The sequence below is a fragment of the Pholcus phalangioides genome, unplaced genomic scaffold (genome assembly GCF_987345545.1).
Source record: "Pholcus phalangioides strain wild (caught in Gottingen) unplaced genomic scaffold, Ppha-v1.0 ptg000007l_1, whole genome shotgun sequence".
Taxonomy (NCBI): Eukaryota; Metazoa; Arthropoda; class Arachnida; order Araneae; family Pholcidae; genus Pholcus; species Pholcus phalangioides.
In genome coordinates, this window is record NW_028301600.1 from 64,923,586 (window position 1) to 64,942,019 (window position 18,434).

The 18,434-nt window shown below is 37.8% G+C and overlaps 1 protein-coding gene across 1 annotated transcript in view; it reads left to right on the forward strand.

The window, feature by feature from the left end:
• LOC149085630 (adenylate cyclase type 1-like) overlaps window positions 1-18,434 on the forward strand; it is a 314,970-nt gene that overhangs the window by 279,274 nt on the left and 17,262 nt on the right. Inside the window, exons 13-18 of the mRNA XM_089233786.1 lie at window positions 7,508-7,603; window positions 9,769-10,025; window positions 10,529-10,649; window positions 13,975-14,094; window positions 15,727-15,873; window positions 16,163-16,261. Coding sequence (XP_089089912.1) covers window positions 7,508-7,603; window positions 9,769-10,025; window positions 10,529-10,649; window positions 13,975-14,094; window positions 15,727-15,873; window positions 16,163-16,261 — 840 coding nt within the window. The remainder of the gene's footprint in view (window positions 1-7,507; window positions 7,604-9,768; window positions 10,026-10,528; window positions 10,650-13,974; window positions 14,095-15,726; window positions 15,874-16,162; window positions 16,262-18,434) is intronic.

Here is an 18,434-nt window from a genome sequence, read left to right on the forward strand (position 1 = left end):
GCACGTTTCTTTTCAAGATAACGGTTATGCACGCTATCCGTGAACCATAGGGCACGCGATGAACAAACACGCTTTTTTCGAATAAAGAGTATGACGTCATGCCAAAAAGAGGACAGCTTCGTACTAAACTCTTCCCGCTGACTTATCACCCGACTGATTCCAACCGGTCTTTGAAAACTTCCGTTAACCGTTCTCTCAAAACATAAAAGTTAGTTGTCCGAAAACAAGGATCCAAGAAAAGTTACAGAAAAAACTAACGGCACGATGATCAGTGGAAGAAAACTCGTCCCCCACCGAAACATGTTCAACAAGATCCTCGGAACTAGTGAGAACTAAATCCAAAATAGCAGTACCCCTCGCGGCTTCTGATACGTACTGGTATAAAAAAGTATCGAGCACCAACTTAAGAAAGCCTCTTTCATATTGATCTCTAGCTCAAAAGTTATCCCAATAGATATCCGGGTAATTGAAATCCCCTAATATGACCAGGGCCGTCTTAAGAGCATCATGGGCCCCCATGGGCCAAGTGGTTTTTCTGAGGCCCTACCAGCTAAATTCTAGAAAATTTCAACCAAATCTCATTTTTGCGAGGTCCCTCTTCTCTTCAGGCCCCTGGGCCGTGCCCGGGTGGGCCCATGCGTTAAGACGGCACTGAATATCACAACCCTCTTATGCTTACACACACAGGAAATTTCATCATGAAGTTTGGCGATGTAGTTTGAATTCCTATTCGGTGGATTGTAACAAACACCTACAATAAGTTTATGACTCCTTTTGTTTTCAAGCTCAACCCATATAGTTTCAATATCACTTCTCTGCGCGTTACACTCTCTAGCCTTCAAACATCATTTCACGTATATCAAGACTCCACCCCCTTTCCTATCCGATCTATTTCTTAAAAAGTATCGTATCCTGAGATTTGTAAAAAAGATTCATCCCCATCGTTTGCCCAAGCTTCTGTAATGGCCATAACATCCATGCCCTACACACAGCTATCATAGTTTCTAAAAAATATTATTTATTACCCAAGCTCCTGGCATTTATTAGCACACATTTTACTTTGCCCTGTGATTTGATGTCCTTATACACGGTCTCTAGAACCTAGATAATGTGTGTGCCTATAGGAGTGACCCAAATTTCGAGAAACCATATCAGTAAGAGACCAAAAGAGTAACTTAAGGGCATTCTCTAGGCTACTCTTTTGATCACTCACCAACCTGCCCCGTCATTCACTGCGTCACTCTTTCATTCACTCATTGGCCTGGGACCTAGCTCTCTTTAGGTCACTGACTGACTTGACCCCTGATTCTCTAGGCTACTTTCTCAATCACTCACTGACCTAGCAACTCGGTATTAAGATCTTATGGTTACTTATGTGCTTTCATAATGAAGCAATTCATAATAGGTCATTCACTATGCTTACATACACGCTCTAGATCATTCTATAGGTAGCTCACTGATCTGGTTTCTTGCTCTCCAGGTCACTCCTATGCACATACACATTCTCCAATGTCACTCTTTTGATCTCTCACTCTCAGGGCCAGTGATGTCAGAATCGAAGGTGCTCTGGGTGTTCGAGCACCCACGGAACTTTGTAGAATGGGTTTGAGCACCTCCAGAGTGCTCAAACTCATCCAAATTTCCAACATAAAACTCAAGACGAGCACCCACAGGATCAAAATACTTCCGACGCCTCTGTTGGGAGGAGATTCATAAGCAGTGATGGCAACCAATACGCGCACTAGAAATATCTTTAGTGGGGTGTTGTAGTAACCCGTGAGAAATTTCCCATATTCTTGGGAAAAATTAGCCAAAATTGTTCTACATGGAGAACTGATTATATCTGCTCGAGAAAAATACGGGAAATTGGGCTTTGAAATACGGGACAATACCAATTATCGTCAAGAATAGTGCCAAAAGTAAGCAAAGTTGCTAACTTGTGCGAAAATCGCAGAAAAATGGTCAATCATGGGAAATGAAGTGCCAATTCAAACTGTAATGAATTAAAAAAAAACATGACAAAATGTGAGATGAATATTCGTATTTGTAGTCGTAATTATTGTAATGTAATTTCTGAGTTGGGAGATAATTTTAATCGTTGATTTGAAGAGAATAAAAAGCCAAATTGTCTTCATTGAAAATACGTAAAAAACCGGGGCATTTTTGCAAAACAGTCGGGACAGCCAGAAAAACAGAAAAAACCGTAACTGTCCGAGAAATAAGGTCGTGTGGTCACCCCGTCTATATTAGAAATGTTGAGAGTCAAGAAACAAAAGAATATTTTTTGAAAAAAAAATATATATACACTGCTCAAAACAATTAGGGGAGCAAGCAAAAAAGTGAAGAAAACCGTGCGAGACAGCCACGTATTGGCATACAATGGATAGTACACGCGTATCAATGCGCAATACAGAAAAAAGAAGTAAAAAAATTTGGAATTAAGCTTTAATTCTTTGAAAATATGGAAAAAGCATGAAAAGATGATTTAGGGCAACAATTTGCTTACATGTAAACGATAAAAAAAAGTACTGTTTAGACATGATGCATGAGTTTTAATAGGGCGTGTGGTCTCCTCGAACAGCTAAGACTGCTGCACACCTGTTTGCCATGGATGCGATGAGGTTATCGATCAGACTTTGGGGAATACTGTTCCACTCCTCAAGAAGTGCAATCTGCAAATCTCGGACAGTAACAGGCGGCCTTGGTCGCGCAGCAATGCGTCGTCCGAGCTTGGATTCAGGTCAGGAGAGCACGCTGGCCATTCCATAAGCTGTATTGTTTCAGCTTCAAGCATGTTCTCCACCAGACGAGCTCTATGCGGTCGGGCATTATCATCCTGGAAAACAAAGGAATCTCCAATGGCTCCAGCGTAAGGGATGACATGAGGTCGCAGTATATCGTCTGCATACCTTCGGGCCGTCAAAGTGCCATTCCGAATGATATGCAGGTCCGTACGTCCGCCTATGCTGATTCCACCCCATACCATCCAACCAGCTCGTCTGTATTGTGACCTTTCACGAACGAATGCGGGGTTATTTCGAGTACCCCTGTCCCTCCATACCAGAACACGTCGGGTGTCACACTCCAGACTGAATCGGGACTCGTCTGTAAACAGCACTTATCTCCAATCGTGTTGCTCCCAATCTCGATGTTCAGCAGCTCATCTTCTTCGGGCCGCACGGTGGCGTGGGGTCAACGGAATGCAGACCATTGGCCTACGTGCATAGAGCCTTCCCTCATGAAGCCGATTACGTACTGTTTGGCTGGACACCCTTCGTCCTGTTGCCAAGAGCAACCGTCTTTGCAGCTGCGTAGCATTCTCTGTTCTGTTTCGACGGGCTGTTAACCGTATATACCGGTCATCAGTTGCTGTAGTGGCGCGTGGCCGACCTTGCCCTGGTCGACGTCTAACATTTCCTGTTTCTTGGAATCGATTCCACAGCCTTGCAACAACACTTCTGGCGACTCCAACAGCGTCCGCGACACTACGTTGTGTTTGCCCGGATTCCAGTCTGCCTATAACACGCCATGCCATGGATTCCGGTAAATCACGTTGTTGAGACATCCTCAAGTCACCTTGTCTCAAAAAAAAATACTGCGCAATCGAATTTCACAGTTACGGCAGTAAAACAGACGTTTTTGCAACATCCCGATTTCTGCCCGTATCTCCTTTTTCTGGTTTTTGACGTCATGAACTTTGATTTGCATATGAAATTTTCTTCTTCCGTTTCCTGCTAGGCTTTAAATTATGGATGATTCATTTTATGTTACTTATCGGTATACATCTTTGCGTAATTTTGTTTAAACCATGTGCTCCCCTAATTGTTTTGAACAGTGTATATAAATGCAATTCAGAGAGTACTTTTTTCTCTCTAGTGTAAAATACTTGACTACGTATTTCCACCGATAGATGGCTGGGAAAAATTTAGTTAAAAGTAAGGTTACGAAATTCGAAAAGTGAGAAAGGAGGACGCCTGCTCGCGCAATCTTGATAACGTAATTTTTCTAAATTTCCGCAACAGATGGCGCCACATTAAAAAAGGGAACCACCCCTAGTGTTTACAGATCCGAAAACTGAGAAAGGAGTGCGTCTGCACACGCACCCTTAGTCGCATCACTTATCCCAATTTCCCCAACAGATGGCGCTGCTATTTCTATAAAAAACGCCACAACAATGAGGCTTTTTGGATCACGTGATATTTCCCTCTTTTTTGAGGGACATACAAGGTAACCAATATGGCGACTTCCTGTGCGACCATGAAAGAAAGAAATCTAAATTAAAGAATAGAAATCTAAATTAAGGAAACATAGAAATCTAAATGAAAGAAACATAGAAATATAAATTAAAGAAACATAGAAATCTAAATGAAAGAAACATAGAAATCTAAATTAAAGAAACATAGAAATCTGAATTAAAGAAATCTAAATTAAAGAAACAGAAATCTAAATTAAAGAAACAGAAATCTAAATTAAAGAAACAGAAATCTAAATTAAAGAAACAGAAATCTAAATTAAAGAAACAGAAATCTAAATTAAAGAAACAGAAATCTAAATTAAAGAAACAGAAATCTAAATTAAAGAAACAGAAATCTAAATTAAAGAAACAGAAATCTAAATTAAAGAAACAGAAATCTAAATTAAAGAAACAGAAATCTAAATTAAAGAAACAGAAATCTAAATTAAAGAAACAGAAATCTAAATTAAAGAAACAGAAATCTAAATTAAAGAAACAGAAATCTAAATTAAAGAAACAGAAATCTAAATTAAAGAAACATAGAAATGAATCTTTTTTTTTCTTTTTAATGGGAGCTAGATATTTCGAATATTTTCACAGCTTCAAGTTATTTATCTGCCTGTTTTTCCTTCAAAAAATGCTTGATTAAAGTTGCGGAATTTCTTCAATATAATTTATATGGGCCCATAATTAATTTCAAAACACCTTAAACTATATGGCTTGATGCAATTGGATAATATAAGACAATACGTAGACATTGATTCTCATTTTCGCGCTTGAGAAGATACAAGTAAAAAGTTGAAATCAATGTTATTGCATGCATATCCACCTTAAAAGTGGTCCTGGCACATTATTTTAAATTTAATTTTCTGGGCTTCGTATTTCTAAGTGAACTCAATATTTCGAAAATCAAAAATTAATTCACTTTTCAAAATTATTGATGTGGCAGAAAACACCACTAAATTTCCGCATTTCTACGCTAAATCGGCAATTTTAACATTGATTACTGAAATCAACCGAAACAAAACATTTTGGGAATTTCGACAGATATTGGCGAATGCATGTGTGTGTGTGAGGGGGGGGGGACAAAAACACTCATATCGATGAAGAAATGTGTGTTTGAAAGTAGGGAAAATTTTTTAAAAAATAAAAAAAATTCCGGAAACCTGAACAGGAGGACAACTGTCGAATTTTCCGAAACGTAGGAGGATGTTTTAAATCAAATGAAATGGAGGACATACTCTCCTAAAGGAGGACGGTTGGTAATCTCAGTTAAAAGTAGAGTTACGAGGCGTCCTCCTTTCTTATGTCATTTCAAGCATCTTCCTACATTTCGGAAAATTTTCCCTTTTGTCCTCCGTTTCAGGTTAAAGGAATTGTTTTTCTTGGGAAAATCATGTTTTCTACTTTGAGTCAAAAGGGAAATTTTGCTCGATGAGATGAAAGACTCTTGACGTGAAGAAAACATTGGAGGAGGGGCTGAATATTGCTGTTATACGGGGCTTTTAAGTGCGTAAGCAGGAGAGAGAATGTGCATTGCATTGTTTTTTTCAGAATTTATTGTGTGGGGGGACTCAGCTCCTTTATAAAATTTATTGGGAGCCCAAATGGCCTCAACCCCTAGGTTCCAGCACCTATATATGACTAAGAGAATAAGGGTTAACCCGTTTTAGAGATGAGGCCGCAAAGCAGTTTTTTGCACCGGGCTGCCACATACTTAGGCCCTTCCTCAGCTATAAATTTGAGTATATACAGGGTGATTCAGAAAAGATGGAAAAATTTTAAGAGGTGATACACACCAATACAAACAATTGTCATCAAAGAATGCAAGGTCTAATATGAATACAAACGCGCGTTTCCAAACGGCCACTCCGCAAACGTTAAAACGGCATTCCTGTTGAAATTTAGCATAATTTTTTTGGGAGAAAAAAACACCATGCGTGCAAATTTAACCTGAGGAAGAAGAATAAACCGTATGCAAAGCTGCGTCACAGTGGATAAAAGGCGCGGACGACGGGCCTGTGAAGTTATTCCAGTGTGTGCGCATGCGCGTTCTAACAGTTGTAACATATGAGATGATATGGCGCACTTTAGCAATACTGAAAAAGCAGACATGCATTGCACTTATGGAGCTGCAAACGGAAATACCACAGAGGCGGCACGAATGTACGGTAGCATTTTCCCCACAGGCGGTTGCCCAATCCGAAAACATTTACGCGCTTGCATCGGCAGCTGCGTGAAACGGGATCCTTTCTTTCTTCCAGGTCTGATGCAGGTCGTATAAGGACTGGCAAAACAGCAGGTGTGCAAGACGAGATTTTGGAGATAGTAACAGATCAGCCAATTACAAGTGCACGAGCTGTTGGTGTGCCACAATCCACGACATGGCGGGTACTGAAGGGTGAGAGGTTGTACCCATACGAGTCCAAACATTAAATGAAGAAGATTATGCTCGTCGCGTAGACTACGTTCGTTGGCTCCTACTGCAAAGTGAAGCACGCTCAGATTTTGCGGCAACTGTTATTTCTCCGATGAATGCACTTTCGCACGAGATGGTGCATTTAATACCCACAATAAATATGCCTGGGCGTCTGTAAATCCACATGCACATCAGCGACGATTCTCCATCAATGTTTGGGCAGGAATCGTCGTCTACCGCCTACAAGACTTATCTTCTGCCGAAATGCCTTGACGAGGGCAAATACCGGACGTTTCTGCAGGAGGAGCTGCCAGACTTGCTGGAAGATGTTCTAACTGCTCTCAGGCTGCGTATGTGGTTCCAGCACGATGGAGCTCCAGCCCATTTTGGGCGAGAGGCACGACACCATCTGGACGTCACTTTTCCAAACCGATGGATCGGGCCTGTAGCTTGGCGACACGACAGATCGGGCGATCGTGGTCCTGTAGCTTGGCCACCACGATCGCCCGATCTGTCGTGTCTTGATTTCTTTTTATGGGGACAGCTAAAGAGTTTTATTCAAGAGTAGTCAAGAGCGTATGCAGCAGGGGAAAGGTGCATTGCATTGTTTTTCCAACATTATTGTCGGTGGGGGGGGGGGGGCTGAGCCTTCTTAAAAAATTTATCGGGTGGTGCAAATGGCCTCAGCCCCTAGGTTCCCAGTGCCTATACCCATACAAATATCAAGTGTATGATATTATAGTGTATATTATAGTATAATATAATAGTGTTTTATAAAAAGTTTTTCACTTTTTGTTGCCTTCATGTTTGACATAATTGTGTGAAAATGATATCTTTATACTTTAATTCATTAGCTGATATCTTGGGACCCTGGCAATTTCTTCCCTGTAAGGCTGACCTCTATAGTGTTAACACTATTCATTGTATATGCTGTGGCACAACTCAATGTGGTAAGATTTTCTCAATTTCTGATCATTATAATAAGAATGTATTGCAACAGAAACAAACTCAAGTTTCTGAACTGTATTTTTTTCTTTCAAGTTTAAAAATGCTATGCACTTCAAACATTCATTGTCAAATATTAAGAATTTTTGATAGCTGAATTTGTTAGAAAATCTAATGATACCCCAAAGTTTCCATTTATGATTTCATTACAATATATGTGACCAATGGCCAATATTAACATAATTTAATCATCATTACCAACTAAAGCTACATAGTCTTCATTGTAATAAAAGCTGTGGCTCTCTCTCTCTCTCTTTTTTTTTATTTGTGGCTTTGCAAGTTAATTTTTAGCTACTGCTGTTAATTGGAAGCAGTAAACTTTCAATTCATTTTTTTTTACTTTTTTATCACCTTTCCTCTCTCAGGGCCGTCATTTCAACGTTTTCCAGCAGGGAGGGGGGCAAAGCTCATGTACTCAATGTATGTATATATATATATTTGTATATATATATACCATTTTTAGTGTATTTTCAAAAGCCGGGGGGGGGGCACAATGGGCCCCCCCCCCTAAATGACTGGCCTCTGCCTTTCCTCAATTCACCTAGTATGGGGGAGCTCATACTGAGTAGTCACGAGCATAAAGATTTCTTATCACTTGACAGATATTGCCTGATGGCCACCTCAATATTTTTTACATCTGCAGCAGATATTATAAGCAGAGAAAAAACTAAGGGAAAGAGGTTGAAACACGGCTCAATGGATAAAGAGAATTTGTTGCCTTGTTACCTTGAGCTTGTCATGTGTGAGTTGGAAGTATAAACTGTTCTATTTCACCAAGAATATGGTGAGAGGTTTTTCGTTAGTTGAAAGGATAGCTTTTAATGTAGGCCTACAGTGAAACCATGCTACAATAAATCTCTCTACAACCATATTTTTCTAATGTTGTTTGGAATTGTTGATAGTCTAATGTTAAACTCATTTCGATCCAATAGTATCCTTTTTTGATAAACCCCTCAGTAACATTATGTTTGGGGAGATTTTGAAGCTGTGTTCTACAACAATGTTTTTTATATTTTGCTCAAAATCACCTTCAATGTATTATAAATTCCTCACCTGTGTTTGTTGTTTCAAGGGTATTTGTAAGATGTGTATTTTGCACTATCTACCATCAGTTGCCATGAAGCTACTTTCTATACAGTACACAAAAAAGTTTTGCGAGAAACTACTTTATAGAGCATAAAAAACGAACTGAACTATATTCATCAACTAATCAATTAGAGTTTTTTGCAGCAAATAAATACTTACAAATGGCTTTTATAGTGTCATATAACAACAATGCTAATTTAGAGATGCCAACAACAGCATACATTTTGTAGGTCTTAATGTTAATGATGCATCTCGATATAGTGATAAGCCCCTACAAGAATTTTTTTCTTAGTTCGCAGAGTTATATCAACGATTCACTGTATTTAATTGCATTTCAGAAGTTCTTTCCTAAGTGTGACACTTTGCCCTGAAGGTACATGTGCTGAAAGGTAATTTTTGAACTTGAGAGAATTTTCGAAAGGGTTTTTCAACTGTTTATTTGGGGTGTTTGTACATGTGGTTTTTTTTTGGCAAAATATATAGTGGGTTTTTTTGCAGTGTATATGCATATTTTAAAGATTGGCCAAACCCCCTTTGAAACCGCCGAAATGTGAAAAAATTTCCAAAATTTATGGAAAATCATAGTAAATTATATTGTTCAACCACTTTGGCCCCCCCCCCCGAATTATATTTCTTTCTATAGCTCTGATACACACATACAGATGTGGAACTGGGTAAAATTAAAATGAATAAATACATTGAGGAGTAAGAAAAAGAAGGATTATTGTTGAGGTGAAGATCCCATAAATAACCTCTGTCATCTTGATTTATACTCTCTCATAGGTTTTTCTTTCTTATACCTGATTAAATAATAAACTTGGTATTCCATATTACCCATATGCCCTTCAATACTCTAACTTCTCGTACATTCCAAAATTTTAACTTTGATCTGCTGTGATAAACTGATAATTTATGTAGTGGATAGCTATACTTATGCAACTAATTAGTCATGCAAATTGTTCAAGTTAGATTTATCCTTTTTATTCTTATAGTTTTGCTTTCCTTGTCTCTTTTATACTTACAGTTTTCATGTGCAACAGAAGTTCCATGCACACATCCAACAAACGCATCACAAGCAGCCTTGATGTATGATAATTTTGTCTGCCCATTGCCACAGTATATTGTGATTAGCTGCATACTGACATTTCTCTCTGTGGTCATATTCATTCGGTTTCCAATTATCATAAAGACGGCTCTTCTGCTACCAATGACTGCCATTTTTATTGTTGCAATAGAAATCTTCCACATAAACCTTTTTACTTGCTATGATGTAGCAGCAGGGTAAAAATCTTTTGCTACTTTTTTTTGTACAGTTATACATCAGTATAATGTCTATTATTTTATTATTTTTTAATGTCACTCTGCTCATAACCTCAGTTTTTAAAGGGTGTGGTATAGCATAACTAAGCATTTGTGATTTCTTGTTGTTAATCACCCTGCAGTCATTTTTATTCATCTTTCAAGGATCAAATTACACCGATGTCTGACTATAATTTTTTTCTCATTTTTTATTATAAAAAAGTACAAATTTTTTTATCTATTAGTATTTTTGATAAACTTTTAAAAAATTCACCTCATTCTAATATAATGGAAAAAGTTATTTTAATAAATAGTATGTTCCTAGTGAAGAGATGTTTCCAAAAATTCCTGTTTTAACTGCTTATATATCATGAATTTTCCCTTTACCTCAAATAAAATTTATCATCTATGTATTGAGCAATTATGTTTAAAGTGGGAATTATTATGCAAATCAGCTGAAGTATTTCTATTTTGTTCATGTACAGGTCTGTTATTCCATCTGATGCTATTGGTATTCTTGTAATCTTGCATTTCTTGCTTGCTGTAATAATACATGGACGTCAAGTAGAGTGGACAGCCCGCTTAGACTTCTTATGGAATGTTCAAGTAAATATTTATGACTGCTCTCATATGACTGATCTAATCACAAGTTGCTTTGTTCAGTTGTTGTGTAAAATAAAAACTTGTTGCATTATTTTAACTCTTTAACTGCACAAAGCTTTTTTGTTTTTCAAAGTCATATAGATTTCTTTTACATTCAAGGAAAAATAGTTCAAAGCATATTAATTGAGGAATCATAATTTCCAGGCAAGCTGCAATGCATAATTTTTCAAGAAGTCATGTAAATTGTTTTGTTGTTTTTAAATTAAATTTCTATTCAGTCTTACAATATTGTGTCAATAGCTTATAGGCAATAGAGTGGTTTAAGGGAGTTCCATACTATTTATTAATATGCACATAGCCACAACCAGGGACAGCAGGCGGATCTGGTGCCCTGGGCACTGGAACAAGGAGCGCCAGCTTAACTCTTTGCCTTCCTTTCACTGCTCGTTCTTCGACATTATGGAGGTAGCAATAGAATTCATGCTTGCCTTGGCTCACTAAGAACATTTTATATCTGGTTGCAGACCCATGTGTAGAAGAATTATTTCATATAGACTAACTTGACTGGATATACTATGTTGACTAATTTTGATTATTAACAAAAGAAGAGAAAATAACTGAATTTGAAACCTTTAATTGATATTTTTATATCCTGAACGCTGCAGTTATAGGATTTTAGTTAGTATAATAAATCTTCAATTTAACATAAATTATTTGTTCATACTATAGACCTCAATTACAAATGATCTCAATAAGTTGCTATCTCATTAATTTTATCATCATGCATTAATAAAGACAACTGTTTATAATTGCTGCTCAGTTGTTAAGTATGAATACAAAAAAGTCTTACCACCTATCAGTGGAGTGGTTAACATGCTAGTCTTCAGCTGTGCAGATATGGGTTTGAATCTTGGTTCAGGCATGGATGTGTACTAACACTAACAATTTCTCTGGATAGATTGCACAAATCTTTTGGGAAAACTTGGAAGATTACATTATGAATCATTTAGTCTTAGATGACATTAATGTTGATATTACAAATATTTTCTAAAACATCTTTAGCTATGATAGTTTAGGTTTTTCAGATTTGGTAATGAGGTTCAGATTTGAATGACGTACTGAGTGAAAAACTATATTATGCTGTGTTGTATAAAAAGAAATGAAATAAAGAATCCAATTGAAGAAGCTTGAAAAGTTTAAACTGTCTGAATTTCTCAGTGTTGCAGTGATTTGATTAAAACTGATGAAAGTATAAAGATATAAGAACATGTAGCATATTTTAAGAGTATGAGGAACCCCCTTTGCTAAAAATTGGGTCCCAAAAATATAGGGAGGGGTTATTATACATGGAGAGTATTATAGAGATACATCTTTTTCAACTTTTTTCCCAATTTTAAGCCCAAAATATTATGGGGTTACTTATACAGGTTAAAATACAGTATTTCATACTATCATTTTATTGATAAAGGTACACACTCAAAAAAAATTTTTTGAATTGATATCGATTTGCATTGTATAATAAATTATGTTTAGTATATATACACTGCTGGCCACCCGAATTGCAACACCAAGAAAGACAAGAGATATCGCAACAATATTTATTTTGTAGATAACATGTTGACCAAGCATCAAATGATTCAATTTATAGACTTCTGTGAAGTGTGGTTCCTGCCAAAATCAGTAGCCAGAGTAGCCGCCATTGTTGGAAATCACCGCTGCCACACACCTCGGCATTGATTGAAAGAGACTTTGGATGTGTTCTTGGGGTACAGCAGACCAAGCAGCTTCCACGCGTTGCCAAAGTTGATCTGGTGTGGCAGCTGGGGATGTAATCTGGGTCAATCGTTGAGCATCCATGGACCACATGTTTTCTATCGGCGAAAGATCCGGAGAGCGAGCTGGCCAGGGAAGCAATTCAATCTGGCGATTGATGAAGAACCTTTGGACAATGCGTGCCACGTGTGGTCGCGCATTATCCTGTTGAATTATGGCCGTGGGCAAGCCCTGAAGGTAAGGAAGGACAACTGGCTCCAATACCTCGGCGATGTAGCACTGGCTTTTTAAAGTACCGGCAATGCGTACTAGAGGAGTGCGAGACTGATATTCAATACCGCCCCATACCATAATACCCGGTGCAGGACCTGTGTGGCGGTGCATAACGCAGCTGTTCAGCATCCTCTCTCCACGGTGTCTCCAGACTCGAATCCGACCATCGTGGTGTTGCAGACAGAAGCGTGACTCGTCAGTAAAGACTATTTCATTCCATTGTGCCGTCCACATCCTTCTTTCATCGCACCATTGGCGGTGGAGACGTCTGTGGTTCTGCGTCAAGGGTAGACGAAGCAATGGACGTCTTGCGGACAGACCACTCTGCTGTAAACGGCGTCGAATGGTACGCGCAGACACTGGATGATGCGGTACAGACTGAATGTGCTGTGCTATGGTTCGTGATGGGGCTGAGCGATCCGTCACTGCCATACGCACAATACGCCTGTCATCACGTGAAGTGGTGCCAGTGATGGTAACCTCTTCCAGCGAAATTTCCCTCAAAAAATTCCCTTTTGACTAAAATTTTCCCACGCACTCAGAAAAATGTGCTGTCATCTAGCGAGGAAATACATAATCAAGTATTTTACAATAGAAAAGTATTGCACTGCATTAATTTCTTTATTTTTTGCAAAAATTCTTTTGTTTGATGAACTCTCAAAATTTCCCACAAATGCTAAGAAATTCCCACTTGGGCAAATTTTGGCCAATTTTTCCCACGAATATGGGAAATTTCCCACGAGTTACCATCACTGAGTGGTGCACTGAGGTGGATGCGATCGAACACGTTGGTCCGTCGTACCCTCCTGCATCCAACGATCACATATCCGCATTACAGTTGTTTGGTTTCGTCCAACACGACTACCGATTTCCCTGAAAGATAATCCACAATCTCGGTAGGCCACTATCCTTCCTCTGTCGAACTCGGATACTTGATCAAAAGATGATCTCTGTTTTCTACGAGGCATAATTGATCGTTTTTTTGAAAAAACCACAAGAAAAACACAATTGCCGTACTTCAAATCGTCGAAATCTCCAAGCCTTAAATAGCGCTTTGAAGTGGCGCCACAGGCACGCGTGATGTGCTTCTGCGCTGAAATTCTTATCATTTGCTTATCACACCTCCGCTAATGCATGTTGTAAATTTCATATTATTTGCATGCTTCCTTCAGGGTGTTGCATTTACGGTGGCCAGCAGTGTATATGTAGGATAAGAAAAAATTTAAAGTCTGTTAATCAGTAATTATCTCAATATAACTCAGTTGTCTTCAATGTTTTTCAGGCTAATGAAGAGAAGCGTGAGATGCATGACTTGCAGAGCAGCAATAGAAGAATACTTTTCAACCTCTTACCAGCTCATGTGGCTACCCATTTCTTGGATAACCAATTTAAAAATAACATGGTATGTATGCAACCAGCATAAAAAAAAATTAGAATAAATGGAACTGGCAAATTATTCCTTCAATTTTTCTAAAAAACTGTAATTTTAAAAGTTCCCTATACAATAGATATCACTTTAAGGGTATGTGAAGGACAAAGAAGTTGAAGTTTATTACACTCGATGGTTATAAAATACAATTTGAACCAATGTGGAAATATTTTTGCTCTAATTCTCTTTCTTTTGTACACTATTCATCCATAATTTTGAATTCAACATTTGTGCCTATTACCTGTTTTTACATATTAATGCCTTATATTCTGGTATCAAACCTGTGGAACTTGATAACTTTTCACTGAGGTAGGCTGGACTCAGTGCCGTAACTAGATACCTACTCAACCGTGGCAAGCACACATCTTGGTACCCCTGTGTAATGTAGAAGGAACAGTTAAATGATGACTTTAGCACCCCTCTAGTTCAGAGTCCGGGATGCAAAAGACCACCTGCCTACTCCCCCTAGTTGCAGTCCAGACTGGATGTATGATGTACAGGAAAACTTTATTATCTTAAATTACTTCAGGAAATTGATATTACTTTGAGCTAGAGAAGTTCAAATGTGTATTGCTGCTGATGTACTGTATTGATTATATGTTAAGAGTTCATATGAATTTATGACATAGTATTTAAAAATGTTTGTATATTAATATTAAAAGTGTTTGTATGATTGTTAAAAGTGTTCATATTATAACCCCCCTTAACTCTACTATATATATATATATATATACTTTAGGGAGTATGTGCCTTAACTGCCATAGGCATATTTATACATCTTTACTCTTTGTGATCAAAAAAGGGTGTCACTGGGGAGTGAATCGTATAAAATTTCATTGGCAGTTAAGGGTTTAATGTCAAAAGTGTTTCTTAATGCATAAATGTAGCCTCCCATAGGTATATTGCTCATTTAGCCCTACTTTCCAGAATTATCCATGGCTATTTTAACACTTTGACACTTCCCACATATTCCAATCAAATCTTCACATTTTCTGATAGACTCAATCACTGTCAAAAATTGAAACCTTTCCTTGCATTCACAGATTGCTTCGAGAATTTAGTTCCCCCCAAACAGTTAGTGGTTGAAACAACCTTCCATCAAATACTATAGATTTTGCTTCAATTTTTGATTTTGTATTTAGCAGCAATCATCTCCTATGTCAAATCCCATCACTGTATTCTCTTGTATAGGCTGCGGTCAAACAATATCGTACAAATAAATAAACACTTCTAAAAAGAAACACATTTATTACATCAATTATTGAATATTTATCTTTTGTATTGTTAGTCATCTGAAAGAGTTATATGAACTTAAATGTAAAAATGTTTATACATAATAGCCACCACATCATACTCGCACATGCAGCATCTTCTTTCTTAAATCATTCATGGGATCTTAGATTGCTATCATCAAATATCTTAGAACTGAATCTCTTTCATTCAAAACAATATCTGTAGTCATATTCATTCTCTTTTATATGTTTCAACCAACAATATTGTATAGATTAATAAATAAATAATAGTTAATAAATTAATTAAACTCTCTTGTCGTCACAGAGTATAACTTTTTTAATCATTGTAAATTTTTATTTTTTATTTTCACAGGATTTGTACAACCAAAGCTATTCCAAAGTTGGAGTTGTTTTTGCTTCTATTCCTAATTTCCATGAGTTTTACATGGAATTAGATGGTAACAATCAAGGAATGGAATGTTTGAGACTACTTAATGAAATAATTGCAGACTTTGATGAAGTTAGTTTTTCAAGAAAATTTCATTCTTCGTTTATACGTATTACAATTTCTTAGTATATCTTGACTCTTTAGGCTGAAAACATCTATATTTTCATTAAAAAACTACCGAGCAAGCTTATCTGACACACAGAAATTGAAAAGTAATATGTTTAGATTGTGTTTTATTCACGTAAGCAACTTGTATCATCTGCTTGTTCATGGGATTAGGTTTCATTTATTTATGGTTTAAAAAATTCAAATTTGTTTATATATACTCGTATATATATATATGTATATATATATATTTCAGCTTTTGGACGATGAACGTTTCAAATCTATTGATAAAATTAAAACTGTTGGAAGTACATATATGGCAGCTATTGGTCTAATGCCAGAATACAGGATAGCGGTAAGTATACTTTCAAGTGCCAAAAGAATAAATTAAACTGGATGAAGAGTTCTCAGAAGCAACTAGTGCATGCAGCAGGGGTGGCGAACCTTTTTCCAAGCCATGCCACAATCAAGGTTATTTTTGATGCACTTACAACTCTACAAATTTTAACACACCGGCCATACGTCTTGTTTTTACGAGACACAAGCATTTTTCCACCCTACAAAATATTGTTCAGCTGTCCTCTTATTTTCGTAAACATTTTCAGTTTGTCATTCTTTTGAGTTCTAAATTGTGTATGTACATATATCAGTAGAAGTTCATCTTTTCTACTCCATGGTGAGCATAGGTGCTGGAACTTGAGGAATCTGGATGCTAGGCTCTTCCCCTGTGCCATCTTAATGTATGGGCCCACCCAGGCACAGGCCAATGGCCTCAAGAGAAGAGGGCAGGGCTGTCCTAAGAGCATCATGGGCCCCCGGGCCAAATGATGTTTTTGAGGCCTTTACTTGGAAAATTCTTGAAAATTTCAATAACTTCTCATTTTTGTGAGGCCCCTCTCCTCTTGAGGCCCCCGGGCCGTGCTCAGGTGGGCCCATGCGTTAAGACGGCACTGGAAGAGGGGCCTCACAAAAATGAGATCTAATTTAAATTTTCTAGAATTGGACCTCAGGAAAACCGCTTGGCCCAAGGGCCGATGATGCTCTTAAAATGGTCCTGTTCTTTCCCCCCTCCCCAACAAACGTTGTAAGAGGAGATTAGCCCCCCCTCCCCCCCCCAAGAATTTATGGATATCCAATATAATTGTAGTATACAATACTTGTCCCCCATGCGGATGATCCTGAATCTTCTACACGTGGGGCATCCAGCAGCTATGCTTAAAGATGAAACTGAACAGAAATGTATTGAATAGAGAGTCATCAAAGAGTACCTATATAACTATACTAAATTATGGTTTACAGCCTACAAGACTATCATTTATAAGAAAACAATTTTTTCAAAGTTGGAGAGAATTTCCCTAATTGAAAAATAGAATAGTTCTTTAATTTTTGAAAAAAGCATGCACATGGCGTACAGTTTTGAAAACATCATAGGAAAAGTACAAAGTCATACTGATTCTCAACATCGGTGTAAAGTTGTTGGAAATATTGGGAGGGCACAAAAATATTGGGGGGAGGGGGTGAGAAGGTGCTCAAACCCAAAATTCCCATAGTTTTAAGAAAATAGTAGCACATATGGAAAGGAGGCCTGGTCCACACACCTGGGCCCAATACAAGTTCATGCCTATGGTTCTCAGAGCTGTAGCAAAACTTTCTCCCAGAGGGCAGCAACTGGTATTTTGGAGGGATATAACCCAAAGTGATAGAAGAGTAGTATAACTATGTTATTTCATATGTATCCAGGGCAGCTTAAGCAAGGGTGGATGAGGTGCTGTGTGCCCAGGCAGCAGGTTATAAGGGATGGTACTTAGGCTTTAATTAGACATCTAAATTTTAAAAAATTTCCAATAGTAAAAATTCATGTGACATCAATCTTTTGAGTCATACCTTGATGATGGAGATGTTTAGAAAACTTGATAGAACAGACAGGTCCTGGAATCGTTATATCAGAAATAAAAATGTACTCTGCCACAAGGGGCAAGTGTGCATTTTTCCCAGCAATTTTTCCGGAATGGTCAAATAAAGGCAAAGGAAAAATTTGGCCTCTCACTTATCTGGTCCTTGGGGCACCAGAAACAACTTTGAAATTAATTTCTTAAGTTGCCTCATTATATTTGCTCTTCTCAGAATAAGTGCATATAAGGATTGTGTGTGCTCATCAAGAAGAACTTTAATGTACACTGCTCAAAACAAGTGGGGGAGCAAGCAAAAAAGTGAAGAAAACCGTGCGAGACAGCCACGTATTGGCATACAATGGATAGTACACACGTATCAATGCGCAATACAGAAAAAAGACGTAAAAAAATTTGGAATTAAGCTTTAATTCTTTGAAAATATGGAAAAAACATGAAAAGATGATTTAGGGCAACAATTTGCTTACATGTAAACGATAAAAAAAGTACTGTTTAGACATGATGCATGAGTTTTAATAGGGCGTGTGGTCTCCTCGAACAGCTAAGACTGCTGCACACCTGTTTGCCATGGATGCGATGAGGTTATCGATCAGACTTTGGGGAATACTGTTCCACTCC